General features: G+C 46.1%; 1 protein-coding gene across 23 annotated transcripts in view; it reads right to left on the minus strand.

Annotated features, from left to right (window-relative positions):
* SFI1 (SFI1 centrin binding protein) overlaps positions 1 to 17,571 on the minus strand; it is a 109,843-nt gene that overhangs the window by 21,077 nt on the left and 71,195 nt on the right. For 22 of the 23 annotated variants that reach the window (XR_012418818.1, XR_012418817.1, XR_010578377.2 and 19 more), the window contains 6 exons: positions 16,796 to 16,957; positions 13,679 to 13,749; positions 11,771 to 11,863; positions 8,290 to 8,387; positions 7,127 to 7,193; positions 2,403 to 2,533 (listed from right to left, as the gene is read on the minus strand). Coding sequence is in view for 19 of the 23 variants with exons in the window: in XM_065522239.2 (XP_065378311.1) it covers positions 2,403 to 2,533; positions 7,127 to 7,193; positions 8,290 to 8,387; positions 11,771 to 11,863; positions 13,679 to 13,749; positions 16,796 to 16,957 (622 nt within the window). In the remaining 4 variants the exon portion in view is untranslated. Of the gene's footprint in view, positions 1 to 2,402; positions 2,534 to 7,126; positions 7,194 to 8,289; positions 8,388 to 11,770; positions 11,864 to 13,678; positions 13,750 to 16,795; positions 16,978 to 17,571 lie in introns of all 23 variants that reach the window. The other variant, XM_074003930.1, reaches the window with a different exon arrangement.

Raw genomic sequence — 17,571 nt, forward strand, 5'->3', positions numbered from 1 at the left:
TGTGAGCCACCACGTCCAGCCTGAAGCCATTTTTTGAAGGAATCTTATACCAGCCCACAATATAGGACCTAGGTAAAGGCAAAGTTGCTCTGTCTGCAGAAGCTGGAAGAGACAAGAGTTGCCTTTCATCAGCCTCTATTCCCCGTGGCCACCACCTAAAACCATCTCCCTGGACTTCATGCTAAGGAACCCAGAGTTTTGGCTAATCTCAAACTAGCATTCAAAACCCTCCAGATGGATAGAGACAGACAGACAGACAGACAGACAGACAGACAGACACATTTATTTATTTATTTATTTCGAGATGAAGTCTCATTCTGTCATCCAAGGCTGGAGTGCAGTGGTGCCATCTCAACTCACTGTAACCTCTGCCTCCTGGGTCAAAGCAATTCTCGAGCCTCAGCCTCCAGAGTAGCTGGGATTACAAGCATGCGCCACCACGCCCTGCTAATTTTTATATTTTTAGTAGAGACAGGGTTTCACCATGTTGGCCAGGCTGGTCTGAAACTCCTGACCTCCAATGATCCACCCACCTCGGCCTCCCAAAGCGCTGCGATTACAGGCATAAGCCACCGCACCTGGCCTGAAATTCTCCAGATTTAAGATGACTGCAACGTCTCCCAATGCATGCCCCTCCATCTCACCCCTCTGTCCTAAGATAAAGTACACTGAACTTAAGGTAATTTCCAAAACTGTCACTTTACTAGTTCCATGCACCTGCTCAAATATCTGTTGGATAGCTATCTGTAGGGTCAGCCCAATCCCTTCAGTCTGGGCCTCCCCATCTTGCCCACTCCAGCCACCATCCTCACCCTCTCACTCACAGGAAGCCTCTCCCAGACACTGCCATGCTCAGCCTCCCTCGGCACTAGCTCTGAGCGCTGGAGGAACTTGTGGCTGACATGACTGGGGACGCATGCATCTATTCTCTTGAACTGGTTCCCAGTTGTTTCTTGTATGTCAATCTTACCTCCTCACAAAAATTTCACCCTCCTACAAAGTCATCAAAAAGCTCTTCCTCTTGATCAAGAAGAAAGCACCTGGACTTTGGAACTGGAGATTTGAATTTAAACCCTGGCTGCGCCACTTACTAGCTGTGCTACCACTTATCATTTTGAACATGGTCTCTCAGGATGGCTGTGAAAAGGAAATTATTAATGAAGATAATGATGCCATGGGCAGAATGAGTTTATGTATTTGTTTTCTGTCTTCCATCACACAATGCCCAACACAGTGGCAGACATACAGTTAGTAATAATTTCTTCATTACAGACCGGACGTGGTGGCTCATGCCAGTAATCCCAGCACTTTGGGAGGCCAAGGTGGGCGGATCACAAGGTCAGGAGTTCGAGACCAGCCTGGCCAACATGGTGAAACCCCGTTTCTACTAAAGATACAAAAAATTAGCTGGGCATGGTGGCACACACCTGTAATCACAGCTACTTGGGAGGCTGAGGCAGGAGAATTGGTTGAACCCAGGATGTGAAATTTGCCGTGAGTTGAGATCATGCCATTGCACACCAGCCTGGGTGAAAGGACGAGACTCCATCTCAAAAATAAACTAATAAATAAATAATAATTTCTTCATTATGTCCCACCACATACTAAGAACCTGCTGTGGGCAAGTTTGCCCCTTGTGGGAACTAAAAGGATGTAGCTCTGCTCCTTGAGCTTTCTAATTTTTTTTTTTTTTTGAGACGTTTTCTTGCCCTGTTACCTGGGCTAGAGTGCAATGGCGCAATCTCGACTCACTGCAACCTCTGCCTCCCGGGTTCAAGCAATTCTCCTGCCTCAGCCAGGATCCTAAGTAGCTGAGATTACAGGCATATGCCACCACTCCGGGCTAATTTTTCTATCTTTAGTACAGATGGGGTTTCACCATGTTGGCCAGGCTGGTCTTGAACTCCTGACCTTGTGACTGGCCTGCCCTGGCCTTCTGAAGTGCTGGGATTACTGGCGTGAGCCAACGCGCCCGGCCCAACCTTTGTAGTTTTGTTGATGACTATAATTTCAAGACTTCAAAAAGCCAGGTCTAGCAGAACAGGAATGAAGTGTTTCGGGGAAATGACACTCAAGAATGTCTGCCAAGGTGATGCAAGGTCCTACCATGCTCTGATCCAGAAAGCTAATGGGCTGCTTTAATGGAGCTCTCAGTGGCTTATGATGAAACAGGCTGTTTTGAAAGCCCTTGCAATAAAGATGGACAAAAGATTTCCCAGGGGAAATACTGTCTTGTCTTTTCCTGCTAGATGAAATCAATGAGCCCACATTATTGAAAATCCAGGAAGTACTCGGGCCTGGGGTGGTCCGGGAAGCCGAAAAGCACAGCAAATGGGCTGCGTGATTGGCAGAGTTAGATTTGAGACACCTGCCCCAGTGCAGACAGGAGCTGAGCACTGTACCTGTGGAAACGTGTTGCTCTTGCATTGAGGACATTGTCCTGCTGGCGCCATCGCCAGAGTCTCTTCCATGTGTGGAAGGCAGCAGGCAGGGCTCTCTGCTGGAAATGACCATCCGCTCTGGCCTGTAGCCGCTGAAGCAAAACAAAGAATGACCACTGCACTTAACTTTTTTTTTTTTTTTTTTAAGTATGACCTTTCAGGGTCACACTCTTGTGGGAGGACTGCTTCCTATATAATAAAAATGAGAAAAAGATGAAAATTATTATCTTTGCCAATATGCTAGAAGAAAAATGAAAGAGGTGAAAAAATTTTCACTTAAACATTGGTTAAGCATTTTTACAAATACATACACACACACACACACACACTCTCTCTCTCTCTCTCTTCCCCATGACTTAGGTGTTCATACCCATTACCTGTTTCACTGTCTGTTAGCATTCGACTCACTGATATGTATGGGGTTTTCAAACCTAAACAATTTATTAGTCCTTTGTCATGTGTTATAAATCTAAATATTTCCCCACTCCATAATATTTATCTTTTCATTTTGTTTATAGTGTTTGTCATACATATTTATGTAATTATAAAAGTCTACTATTTTACTGATACATCAGTAGGTAAGACAGACAATGGACGTAAGAATATACTGTATATGCCTCCATGATCCAAAACTTTGGGGGAAAAAGCATATATGCATGTGTAGAGGTTTTTTTTTTTTTGAGACAGTCTCACTCTGTTGCCAGGCTGGAGTGCAGTGGCACAATCTCAGCTCACTGCAACCTCTGCCTCCCGGGTTCAAGTGATTCTCCTGCCTCAGCCTCCCAAGTACCTGGGACTACAAGGCACGTGCCACCACACCCAGCTATTTTTTGTACTTTTTAGTAGAGACGGGGTTTCAACATGTTGGCCAGGATGGTCCTGATATCTTGACCTCACGATCCGCCTGCCTTGGCCTCCCAAAGTGCTGGGATTACAGGTGTGAGCCACCGTACCCGGCCAACATGTGTAGAGGTTTTAAAAACATGGCTGCAAATTCTCTGATCTTCCTTCACTGAGAATTGATCTCTGTTCCCTCCCCTTGCATCTGGCTGGGATAGTGACTGCTCTGACCAATAGGGCATGGTAAAAGTGACAGTATGTGAGTTCTGAGGCTATATAAAGAGCCACAGAGCTTCTGACTTGTTCCTGGAACACTCATTTTGAAGCCCTGATGGCTGACTACCCCAAGGCCGCCATGCTGCAAGGAAGCCCAAGCCTCACAAAGAGGTCATATACAGGTTCTTTGGCTAACATTCCCAATTGAGCCCAGTCTTTGAGTCATTCTAGTCCAGGATCTAGAGACGTGTGAAGAAACTTCTAGATGATTCTAACCCCTTGCTGTTAGAATCTTTTCAGCTGAGGCTGATTTTGGAGCAGAAACCAACCATTCCCATAGTGTTCTGTCTCAATCTTTGAGAATCCATAAAGCATAATAGAATGGTTGTTGTCTTATACCACTGAATTTGGGGTGATTTTTTACACAGCAATAGATAACTGGATCAGTATGCATATGTATATGTATGTGAATAGATGGGTACATACACTCCTACCCCCACAGAGGAATACCAGGTTTACCCATTAAATGTCATGAATGGTTTCATTTTTTCTTCTTTATGTCTTTTTATACTTCCTAAATTTTCTATAATACCTACACATTGCTTTTCTTTTCTTTTTTTTTTTTAATGGGCATTTTCAAATGTAAGCAAAAGTAGAAGCCGACAGTATAATGAATACCTATGCCCCTATCACCCAGCTTCAACAGTTAGCAAACAATTCGCCATTCTGCAGAGCACCATCCTTTGGTATTCGTGGGGGACTGGTTCCAGGGTCCCTCTCAGATACCAAAATCCATGGATACTCAAGTCTCTTACATAAAATGGTAGAGCAGACCAGGTGCAGTGGCTCACGTCTGTACTCCCAGCACTTTGGGAGACCGAGGCAGGCAGAGCTCAGGAGTTTGAGACCAGCCTGGGTAACATGGCGACACCACACCTCTACAAAAAAATTAAAAAATTAGCTGGGCATAGTGGCTTGCACCTGTAGTCCCAGCTACTTGGGAGGCTGAGGCAGGAGAATCGCTTGAACCTGGGGAGAGTGAAGCTGCAGTGAGCCAAGATCATGCCACTGTACTCCAGCCTGGGTGACAAAGTGAGACCTGTCTCAAAAACAAAACAAAACAAAAAACTAACAACAACAACAACAACAAATTGATGTGGCATCTGCATATAACCTAGGCGATCCTCCTGTATATATCTCGATTACTCATAATACCTAACACGATGTAAATGCTATGTAAACAGTTGTTATACTCTATTGTTTATATATTGTTTAGGGACTACTGACAAGAAAAAAAGGTCTGTATATGTTGAGTACAGACACAACCATTCTTTTTTTCTCTGAATATTTTTTTCCATGGTTGGTTGAATCCATGGATGTGGAACCCACAGATACAGAGGGCTGACTCTATGTCACTTTTTAAAAAGGAAGAAACCCACAAAAAATAATATTTTTATCTTGTCTAAGAATAGAAAGAACTGACGTGCTCCTGGGATACCTATACCGAGAGGTGATATTCAAATTGTCAGCTGAAGGTTTAGGAATGACGAAGCAGTGCTCTTCCTATTTTTCAGACCTGCTACACCTTTAAAAGCAGGCCATGCTAGATCAGTGTGAGAGATGAAAATGCTGACCCCAGACTGGCTGCCAGTGTTGGGCCCCTGTGTCAAGGGGAGTGCTCGTTTTCCAGGAAGGAAATAAAAGAGACCCTCAGCTTTCCACCTTGAATAAATACAACCTTTCAACTCTGACACTCAGTCTTTTTCTGAAAGGCTTTCCTACATTCTGGTGAACTTGCATTACTTGAACTTTTCAAAGCCAGTAACATAATCCAAAGGCATGTCAAAGAATGCAGTGACTCTAGCATTTCCTAAGTGTGGAAGGCAAGAGTGACGCAAAAAGAGGCCATGCCCTATAGCATCCAAGCTCTACCAATTGATACCATCCTTGGAAAAAAGCTCTGAAGAAATCAACGGCGGTTCATTTGTTGGTCTGTGCATTCATTCATCCAAATATTAGCACATACCCCATGCCAAGCACGGTGTCGGGCTAAGGAGGAAAAAGGGACAGGCTGTACTCTAAAGGACTTCACTGCCTGTGAGGAAAGAGAAGCCAGTGAACAACCACAAGATGAATATTCTGATAAAGCCATGCCTCAGGGGTAGGGGTGGAGGTGGACTGGCCTGGGGCCTCGAGGAGGTGACATCTGAGCTGGAAAGGAGTGTGAAATTGAGAACTGGAGGTACCAAGAGAAGCAGGAGAGATAAGCAGGAGAGCACAGAGGGCCTTTAGGGAACCACTGGCAGTTTAACTGGTCAGAGTGCAGTTGTGAAGGAACAGAGTGGTAACAGGAAAGGGGAGAGAAACAGACAGGGACCGGCTCCCAAAGGAGCTTGTAGGCCTTGCTAAAAATTTGGATTCTATCCCCAAACTATAGGGAACTAGCTAACAGGTGAATTTAAAGATTCACCTCTTAGACTCCAGCAGAAGATGGAGGTATGGGTAGGGTGGGCAGCATGAAAATAACAGGGAGATGGCCGGGCGCGGTGGCTCAAGCCTGTAATCCCAGCACTTTGGGAGGCCGAGACGGGCGGATCACGAGGTCAGGAGATCGAGACCATCCTGGCTAACACGGTGAAACCCCGTCTCTACTAAAAATACAAAAAACTTAGCCGGGCGAGGTGGCGGGCGCCTGTAGTCCCAGCTACTCGGGAGGCTGAGGCAGGAGAATGGCGTGAACCCGGGAGGCGGAGCTTGCGGTGAGCTGAGATCCGGCCACTGCACTCCAGCCTGGGTGACAGAGCGAGACTCCGTCTCAAAAAAAAAAAAAAAAAAAAAAAGAAAATAACAGGGAGGAGTTTGGTTTGTGTCTTCCTCTGTTACACTCCAGAGATGACCAAAAAGGGGGCACTTCTCACATTGGCAGACACCATCAACTGAACCCTTTCCCAGTGAGTGTCAACATGGCCTTGAAATCCTTCTCAGTTCAACATTCCAGAAGGTACTCCCAATTGGCAGAATGGGCTTGTAAGGTCACACTTATTTGTCACCCTGGTGCTAAAGTATGAGCCCTGGGAGAGCAGGAATTTTGTTGACTTTATATCACGGTTGTATCCTCAGTGCTTAGTGCAGTGTCTGAGGCACAACAGTTGCTCAGTAAGTGTTTCTTAAATTGAATGAATCTATCTTTCTCAATCTGCCTTTACTTATTTGTGGTCCTGACCTCACATCCTCCACCTCCGGGGGACATATGTCTCACACTGTTTAGTACTGGGATGCAGCACTTACGCTCTGCACCTCTCCGTGTATCTCTTGCAGGTCCCACTGGGTGATGGGCTGGCTAACTCAGAGGCTAAATGAATTTGAGTAAAGGTGTGAATGGCTGATAAGAGCTCAGTACTTTCAGAGAGAACTTACATTTTCATAGCAGATAAGAAATGGGAGTTATGAAGACTTTCTGATATCAGAGGTGGAAACTGGAAGAAATGTCTTTGAGCTTTTTCAACACCCTGTCTTCCAAAGAAGAACGACAAGACCTCTTGGCATAGGTCTTTTCCAAGAATCTTTCCAAAGCAAATGGGTCCAAGAATGTAAGGCAGGAGAGCAATCTGCTAAAAAGTACTCCATACCTGCTTGTACCGCCTCTTCTGAGTATACTGTAGCCACAATTTGATACACTTGCACAGCAGTGCTATCCTGAAACAAAAGGAAGAACGTCGAGTTTTTAAAACTTTGTTTTAAGGCAGGTAAATCGGGGTACAGTTACTTCCTGTGAGTTAAAGGCACCCCATGGGCTTATTAGTTTCATTCTAGGAGAGAGGGCAGTAAGAACCTGGTATCTAATGTAAAATCTGTCAACCTCTGATTCTGGACTATGGATTGCCTAAAATGTTGACAACTTTCCTGTAAAACCTAATTAGACCACCAAAAGCACAGTAGCTCTGGAGTTTAGGAAATATGTATGAAGTCCCCTAGATAGCCTGAACTTCCTGGTTTCATGGCCGAAGCCTGGGGGTCCATGACATGTTGCCCCTCACACTAGGTTTTGTAAACCAGGGTTTGGAATAATGTGTCTTGAGAACTCTAAATGAGTCAGTTAATTATTGGAATTCTCACTAACTCATTAAAAAATGCTTCAAAATTGGACCTAAACTATGCAAAAGAAGTTGATTATACTGTGCAGGGAGGGAAAGGGGAGAGCAAAGAAAGGGAGGGCATGTTCGACATTTCTGGCAGCAAGAGAGTTCGTACTTCCCTGCTCTGCGGAGTAAGATCTTACTCTTCCTTGTAGGGAGGGGACCAGGCAACTTTTATTTTTCCCTTTATACTTTCCACCCTATACATTCTGAGTTTTCCTCACAGAAATGTAGTGTTCTTATTTATTTTAACTGAACGACTAGCTCTAAAATATTCACAACATTCCTTGCACACTTTAAGACCGAGTCACAAATGTCCCTGACCCTTCTCTTTAACACTAGTAATGCATGAATTCTAACTTGGGAACATATTGATGCCTGTAGGACCAAGGCAGTGAGCGACCAGGCACATACTCCCAACTATGGTGGCCAAGAACTGATGCACATATGCTTATTCTATCTCCCATCTGATCAGCCAAAATCCCAAATTCAGGAACAAACGGTTTATAGCAGGACCTCCACCCCAGACCTCCACCCCAGCAGGCCTTTCTGAATCTGCCACACTCATGCATAGAAGGGCAAGCGATTACCCCAGGAAAACAGTAAGTCAGAGGCACAAAGTCCCTGAGAGCCAGGGATGAAGCCAGAGTCCCTACCTGTAGTGGTCCCAGGCAGCATGCAGTAAGGGCAGCTGCTCTCTTTCCTTTTTCTCCTCAATCTGAGACTGCCAGAGGTTCCAGAACCTGTGCAGCAGCTGAAGCATGGTAGGAAGAAAATGGAAATTTACTGAGATGAAAGGTAAAACAGTGAATCCTTACTCCAACAGACTGTGAGCTCCCCCAAAGCAGGAATTACCTCAGTTAGGAGCAGCCAACATACATTGGGCATACAAATTAATGATGGCTGAACTATAGAGCTATTCTGGGCCAACATAAAAGGCAAAAAGATGGTTCTTCCAGTCTATGGAAATCTAGATGAAGAAGCTATTCCTAATCTCACAGAAGACAAGGACATTTCAGAAAGCCATTCTGGAAATTAAAACTGATTTTATTGCATATTCCTACCTATGAAGTAGTCTTGCCTAAATGCTTAATTTCAATCTAAACAAGTCCTTAGATGTAATGATTATAGAAACCACGTAGATTAAAGGAAAATTAAATTATATCAAAAGGAAACAATCAGATAAATCAAGAACATAAAACATTGGGCCGGGTGTGGTGGCTCACACCTGTAATCTCAGCACTTTGGGAGGCCAAGGTAGGCAGATCACCTGAGTTCTCAGGAGTTTGAGACCAGCCTGACCAACATGGAGAAACCCTGTCTCTACTAAAAATACAAAATTAGCCAGGCGTGGTGGCACATGCCTGTAATCCCAGCTACTTGGGAGGCTGAGGCAGGAGAATCACTTAAACCCGGGAGGTGGAGGTTGCGGTAAGCCGAGATCGCACCATTGCACTCCAGCCTGGGCAACAAGAGTGAAACTCCACCTCAAAACACTAACCAAAAAAAAAAAAAAACAAACACAGAAACAAAAACCCCACAATAATATTCTACAAGGCTAGGCATGGTGGTGTGCACCTGTAGTCCTAGCTCCTCAGGAGGCTGAGGCAGGATATTCTCTTGAGCCCAGGAGGATGAGGCTACAATGACCTATGATCGCACCACTGCACTCTAGCCTGGATGACAGAGCGAGACCCTGTCTCTAAAAAGAATTATTATAATAAAAAATAAATTGTATATACAAAATAACTGGCCTGTCCTTTTTTTTAAAAAAAGGTAGTCATTTAAAAAAGTATACATTATGCTAAGTGAAATAAGCCAGTTGCAAAAGGACAAATACTGTATGATTACACCTATGAGGTCTCTAGAATAATCAAGTTTATAGAGACAGAAAGTAGAATGGTGGTTTCCAGGGGCTGAGGAAAGAGGAAATGGGTTCAGAGTTTCAGTTTTGCAAGATGAAAAAGTTCTAGAGATGAATAGTATGATTGCACAATGAGGATGTACATGCCACTGAACTGTACACTTAAAAATGGTTAAGGTGGCCGGGCGCGGTGGCTCAAGCCTGTAATCCCAGTACTTTGGGAGGCCGAGGCGGGTGGATCACGAAGTCAGGAGATCGAGACCATCCTGGCTAACATGGTGAAACCCCGTCTCTACTAAAAATACAAAAAACTAGCCGGGCGTGGTGGCGGGCGCCTGTAGTCCCAGCTACTCGGAGGCTGAGACAGGAGAATGGCGTAAACCTGGGAGGCGGAGCTTGCAGTGAGCCGAGATCGCGCCACTGCACTCCAGCCTGGGTGACACAGCGAGACTCCGTCTCAAAAAAAAAAAAAAAAAATGGTTAAGGTGACAAAGTTTAAGTGATCCTGTGATCCCAGCTACTTGGGAGGCTGAGACATGAGAACTGCTTGAACTTGGGAGGCAGAGGTTGCAGTGAGTCGAGATCGCACCACTGCAGCTGCACTCCAGCCTGGGCGACAGAGCAAGACCTTGTCTCAAAAATAAATAAATAAATAAATAAAGTGTATTTGGGTTGGGTACAGTGGCTCACACCTGTAATCCCAGCACTTTGAGAGGCTAAGGTGGGCAGATCACTTGAGCCCAGGAGTTTGAGACCAGCCTAGGCAACACAGTGGGACCCCGTCTCTACAAAAAATACCAAAATTAGCTGGGTGTGGTGGCTTACAGCTCTAGTCCCAACTACTTGGGAGGCTGAGGCAGGAGGATCACCTGAGCCTGGGAGGTTGAGGCTGCAGTAAGCCACTGCACTACAGCCTGGGTGACAGAACAACACCCTGCCTCTAAATAAGCAGAGAAAGAAAGTGTGTTTGTATCACTACATCCCCTAGGTCAAGGTCAAAATCCACAGTCCCTGAACTTTGAGTCAACTATCCATTTTCTTAGCAAACGGATAAAAAAAATGGGATCAAACAAGGCAAAAACAAGAGTTTTTCTATCAGTAGGCATGGATTACCAAAGAAAATGCAAACTAAAGAGGCCGAGCACAGTGGCTCACGCCTGTAATCCCAGCACTTTGCGAGGCTGAGGCAGGCGGATCATCTGAAGTCAGGAGTTCGAGACCAGCCTGGCCAATGTGGTGAAACCTCGTCTCTACTACAAATACAAAAATTAGCCAGGTGTAGTGGCGCATGCCTGTAATTCTAGCTACTCGGGAGGCTGAGGCAGGAGAGTCACTTGAACCTCGGAGGCGGAGGTTGCAGTGAGCTTAGACTGTGCCACTGCACTCCAGCTCGGGCAACAGAGAAAGACTCTGTCAAAAAAAAAAAAAAAAAAGAAGAAGAAGAGAGAGAGAAAGAAAATGCAAACTAGGCCGGGCGCGGTGGCTCAAGCCTGTAATCCCAGCACTTTGGGAGGCCGAGGCGGGCGGATCACAAGGTCAGGAGATCGAGACCACAGTGAAACCCCGTCTCTACTAAAAATACAAAAAATTAGCCGGGCGCGGTGGCGGGCGCCTGTAGTCCCAGCTACTCAGGAGGCTGAGGCAGGAGAATGGCATGAACCCGGGAGGCGGAGCTTGCAGTGAGCCGAGATCGCGCCACTGCACTCCAGCCTGGGCAACAGCGTGAGACTCCGTCTCAAAAAAAAAAAAAAAAAAAAAAAAAAAGAAAATGCAAACTAAGGTTTTAGAGTTGATAGTCTGGACAAATCTTGAAGCACAAAAGTCTTTTTAAAAAGAGTTCTGGCCGGGCGCGGTGGCTCAAGCCTGTAATCCCAGCACTTTGGGAGGCCGAGACGGGCGGATCACGAGGTCAGGAGATCGAGACCATCCTGGCTAACACGGTGAAACCCCGTCTCTACTAAAAAATACAAAAAACTAGCCGGGCGAGGTGGCGGGCACCTGTAGTCCCAGCTACTCGGGAGGCTGAGACAGGAGAATGCCGTAAACCTGGGAGTCAGAGCTTGCAGTGAGCTGAGATCCGGCCACTGCACTCCAGCCTGGGCGACAGAGCGAGACTCCGTCTCAAAAAAAAAATAAATAAATAAAAATAAATAAATAAATAAATAAATAAATAAATAAATAAATAGAGTTCTGCTTAATTTGGCAAGACTGAAAAAAGAGCAAGAGAGAATGGCCATCAGGAGAGGTCCCTTGATACAGACGACAACCCTTACCGTGACACCATGCTGCCGGTGAGCGAGATTCCTTCTTATTTGCTGGAGATGGGCGTGGGTCACGTTGTCTTTTAGGGCTCTAAAGCAAAAATACTGTGCAAAGAAAGGACACAACTGATTACAAGGACCGGAATCAGTAGAGTCTGTAAACCAAGAGCAGGTGAAGGCAGACCGCGCCTCAAATGACGGGAGAGAAGCGTGGTCACAGCTTCTCATAGCTGTTATTTCCCTGAGTGTGGTTCTCTACTTTGAGATTCACCTGGGAGTCTAACACAAGCCAGTCTGCACAGCAGGCACTTAATAAATATTTGCTGAACCTCCCTGCTGTCCATCTATACTGCACAAGAACAAACACGCCCACACCAGGAGAGAACGCCACAATCCACACGACAATTCTACAGACCAAGGTAAACATCAACTGTTGCCTGTCAGAAAAAGACAGACTTTTTGTCTGTGATGGTTTTGTGTTTTTGTTTTTTTCCCATATGGGCTCAGTGCATACATTTATATGACTATAATTGCAGAGCTGCTAAAACGGAAGAAGGAATCTTTAGTGAAAGGAAGGGCTGGGGTTGGGCCAGGATGGACCTGGATCCAGCTCCATCAATAATGCCTAAAAGGCCAGGTGCAGTGGCTCACACCTGTAATCCCAACACTTTAGGATGCTGAGGCAGGAGGACCGCTTGAGCACAGGAGTTCAAGACCAGCCTGGCCAACAGAGGGAGACTCTGTATAAAAAACTAAAAAATTAGGCCTGGCACCTGTAATCCCAGCACTTTGGGAGGCTGAGGTGGGTGGATCACAAGGCCAGGAGATCGAGACCATCTTGGCTAACACGGTGAAACCCCGTCTCCACTAAAAATACAAAAAACTAGCTGGGCATGGTGGCAGGCACCTGTAGTCCCAGCTACTCGGGAGGCTGACGCAGGAGAATGGCATGAACCCAGGAGAATGGTGTGAACCCCAGAGGCAGAGCTTGCGGTGAGCCGAGATCACGCCACTGTACTCCAGCCTGGGAGACAGAGCGAGACTCTGTCTCAAAAAAAAAAAAAAAATCTAAAATATTAGTTGGGCATGTTAGCATGTGCCTGTGGTCCCAGATACTTGGGAGGCTGAGGTGGAAGGATCACTTGAGTCCAGGAGTTCAAGGCTGCAGGAAGCTACGATTGTAACATGGCACTTCAGCCTGGGTGACAGAGGAGATCCTATCTCTAATAATAATAATAATAATGCCTCAACACTGGGCATGGTGGCACATGCCTATAGTCCCAGCTACTCAGGAGGCTGAGGTGGGAGGATTGCTTGAGCCCAGAAGTTTGAATCCAGCCTGGACAACATAGTGAGACTCCATCCCTAAAAAATAATAATGCCTCACAAATTAACTAAGCAAAGCTTATTTGCCCATATTTCCCCAAGCCTTAGGCTTCAATTTTCTGAGACAGAAGTGAAGATATCAGACTGGATTAGGGTTTTTTGTACTGTGCTTTGTGGAGCCCCACAGGCTCCTGAAAACATTCGAAAACCACCTCGTATAGCAAGGGAAGGGAACAGTAGCAGGTAGAACAGGGACTGACTCCCTGACATGCTTCAACCACAGCATGGCTACTTTGATCTATTTTATAAATGAGGCTTCTGCCACTCAAAAGGGGTTTTTCCCATGTAAAAAAAAAAGCTCAGGACTAAATCTCTGAGGTTCCTTTACAGCTCCAAAGCCCTCTGACCCTACACCATTAGCACCTGTAATCCAAAATGAAAACAGGGACACCTACAATGAAAGGAGGGTTTCATGACGAAAACTCACCCATAGCTGACTGCATTTAATGAAGGTGATAGGGGTCAGGGTACCCCAAGAGTGGATACCCAAGCAAGGCTGCCGAGTGGAGCCATGCCAGGATGCAGGGCTCTTACCAGCTGGCTGTGCCTGTAGTGCTCTTCTGCCATCTCACACCGGGCAGCTTCTTCTGCACACAGCAGCATATCTGCCAGGAAGTGAAGGCCTCCAGTCTCAACAAGGTTCTGGCCCCTAAACAGTGCATTCTCAGCAAGCCACCTGAAGGGTCGTGGCTATCGGGGATAACACACGTGCCAGATGGGCTGAGGTGCACCTGTCTACTCCTGATGACCCAGGGAAGCAGTGGGCAAAGGGAAACCCCGTCAGTTACTGATCAAACATCTGGTCTTGCACTCCTCCCCTTGAATGCCCATGAGATGAGAGGCAAAAATTACCTGAGATAAACTGCTACCAATTTCAGTAAACATTTAGAAATCACCACATCTAAAGCAGAATCTGCTCCTTTTTCTGTAATCACTGTTTTGGCATCACAATCCAGTCAGATGTTTGAGCTAAAAACCTTGGAGTTATTTTCAAACCTTTTCTCCTCCCACTCTCATCTAATCGGTCGCCAAGTCCATCTGCTCTCTTCCTAAATCTCTTGGCTCTCTCCAACCCCTCCTGCTCTTCTGTCCCCACTCCCAACACCCTGCAGTTCATCTGACTCATCCCTTACGCAGACTGGTAAGTGAGCCTCCTCCCATAACTGGTCTCCCACTGGTGCTAGCCTCTCTCCGCTAATCCAGAATTATCCTTTCCAATGCACAAATCTGACTGCATTTCTTTTCCTTCTTTTTTTTTTTTAAGAGACTAGGTCTCACTCTGTCACCCAGGCTGGAGGGCAAGGGTGCCATCATAGTTCACTGTAGCCTCAAACTCCTGGGTTCAAGTGATCCCCGTAAAGCACTCGGATTACAGGTGTGAGCCACTGCCCCCAGCCTCTTCTCTTCTTAAAAACCTCTGATGCCAGGTGTGATGGTGTGTGCCTGTAGTTCCACCTACTTGGGAGGCTGAGGAGGGAGGATTGCTTAAGCCCAGGAGTTCAAGACTGTAGTAAGCTACCATTGTGCCTGTGAAAGCCACTGCACTCCAGCCTGGGCAACATGTGACCCTGTCTCTAAATTTTAAAAAGTTAAAAAACCTCTAGAGGTTCCTGCTTCTACCTTCCCACCATCCATACCTCTACAGCTCACTAGATTCTTGAATGCTTTTCCTCACCTCTAAACCTGCATAAATGTCATTCATTTTTGCCTTTTCCAACCTTCTGCAGTCTTCCCCTAAGACATCAACCTTCCCAACTTCTCATCTCCTATGACTTAAATTCTGCACAAACATTACCTCCTTGGCTGAATCTCCACAGTCGCTCTCACAGGACTTGATACAAACCTTTATGACAGCAGTTATCATGCCATATTTAAAGACCCATTTTCATGTTTATTTTCCCCACTAGACAATGAACTACCATTAGTCTGAGCTTCCTCGTATCCAAGAATTTAAGCAGGAGTTTACACAAAGCAAGACTTTGATGAACAAATAAAATGTGTGGATGAACATCCAAGGCAGTCCAGATTCTTATACTTGGGCACACAGTATGGTAGGGGTAGTGATTAAGAATATGGCTGGGTGGCCGGGCGAGGTGGCTCACGCCTGTAATCCCAGCCCTTTGGGAGGCTGAGGCGGGTGGATCACCTGAGGTCATCAGGAGTTTGAGACCAGCCTGGCCAACATCTAGAAACCCTGTCTCTACTAAAAATACAAAAAAAAATTAGCCAGGCATGGTGGTGCATGCCTGTAATCCCAGCTACTCATGGGGCTGAGGCAGAACTGCTTGAACCCGGGAGGCAGAGGTTGTGGTGAGCCAAGATTGGGCCATTGCACTCCAGCCTGGGCAGCAAGAGTGAAAACTCCATCTTAAAAAAAAAAAGCAAAAAAAAAAAAAGCATAGGTACACAGGGCTGGATGTGGTGGCTCATCCCTGTGTCCCACTACTTTAAGAGGCTGAGGCAAGTGGATCACTTTGGGTCAGGAGTTTGAGACCAGCCTGGCCAATATGGAGAAACCCCATGTCTACTAAAAGCACAAAAATTAGCCGGGCGTGGTGGTGGGCATCTGTAATCCCAGCTACTCAGGAGGCTGAGACAGGAGAATCGCTTGAACCCGAGAGGTGGATGTTGCAGTGAGCTGAGATGGCACCACTGCAATTCAGCCTGGGTGATGGAGCAAGACTCTGTCTCAAAAAAAAAAAAAAAAAAAAAAGAGGCTGGGTGCGGTGACTCATGCCTGCATGCCTGTAATCCCAGCACTTTGGGAGGCTGAGGCAGGTGGATCACCTGAGGTCATGAGTTCAAGACCAGTCCGGCCAACATGGCGAAACCCCATCTCTACTAAAAATACAAAAATTAGCCAGGCATGGTGGCACATGCCTGTAATCCCGGCTACTCGTGAGGCTGAGGCAGGAGAATCGCTTGAACCCGGGAGGCAGAGATTGCAATGAGCCAAGATTGTGCCACTGCACTCCAGCCTGGGTGACAGAGCAAGACTCCATCTCCAAAAAAAAAAAAAGAATATGTACACAGGAGTTAAAGGCCCAGGTTTTGAAAATCCTGAATCTGCCAATGACTTGTGACTTTAAAATACACTCAACTCCTCTGAATCTGTTTCCCTGTCTGTAGAATGACAATAGTGGCATCTACTCCACAGCACTGCTCTGAGGATGAAGCATAGTGTCTGCTACATAGTAAAAGCGCAATAAATGGAAGCTTATGGTCACGGTGATGGTATCACCAAGAAAAAGCCAGTGGTGGCTATTTCCACCACCTAGTGGGCAGAGAAAAGCACTTATATTATAATACCAAAAAATGTTCATCAGGAAAGTGGGATTACACCTGAGGGAAAAGAAAAAGAATGCAATCAGGGAGGAGAAGAGAGGTGTGCTAGCAAGGTTCTATTTTGAAAGTTGGGTAATAAGATACATAGTTGTTCATTTTATTATTTTTAAACTATAAATATATAAGTACTCTTTTTATACACAATCCCAATTAAACAAAAAATTTTAAGACTGCCAACAGAGAAAAGGCTGTTGCAAATCGTTTGGCAGTTGTTTCCCATGTATCTCATGACTTTCGTTTCACGTGCTGCTGAGCTCCTGCTGTCCTGGCTGAGGCAATGGACAGCCTGGGTATCTGAAAGGATACAGTGTTTCCAGTGAGTAAAGGTGCGCCGCAGGGCCATCTTCCTGGCCAGTTTCTCCACCTGGGCATGGTAGGCATACAAGCTCTGCCTCTGCTCCCAGGCCTGCTGCCAGTCACAGAAGTGTATCTGGAGCACGGTGACATGATGGAATCGCTCAGCCATCTCTGCAACAGAGAAATAACTGCTGCTCCCTCAAGGTTAGAGGATGAACTGGAAACATCTTTAAGACAAGCTGAACCCCACTACTGGCGAGAGCAGGGGTTCAAGGCTACACACACACACACACACACACACACACACACACACACACACAATGCTAAAAGTTTTTTGTTTTCACACACACACACACACACACACACACACAATGCTAAAAGTTTTTTGTTTTTTTTTTTTTGAGTTGGAGTATCGCTCTGTCGCCCAGGCTGGAGTGCAGTGGCGCGATCTCAGCTTACTGCAACCTGTGCCTCCTGGGTTCAAGTGATTCTCCTGCCTCAGACTCCCAAGTTGCTGGAATTACAGGCATGCGCCACCATCCCTCGCTGATTTTTCTGTATTTTTAGTAGAGACGGGGGGTTTCACCATGTTGGCCAGGCTGGTCTCGAACTCCTGACCTCAAGTGATCTGCCCGCCTCAGCCTCCCACAGCGCTGGGATTACAGACGTGAGCCACCACGCCCGGCCAAAATACATGTTTTTTTAAACCTTGAAAGGTCATTAGAAATCCCTGAGTTATATCTCCTCTCTCCAAGGAAAGAGAAAAGCTCTGTGATTTTAGGGAG

This window comes from Macaca fascicularis, chromosome 10, assembly GCF_037993035.2.
Source record: "Macaca fascicularis isolate 582-1 chromosome 10, T2T-MFA8v1.1".
Taxonomy (NCBI): domain Eukaryota; kingdom Metazoa; phylum Chordata; class Mammalia; order Primates; family Cercopithecidae; genus Macaca; species Macaca fascicularis.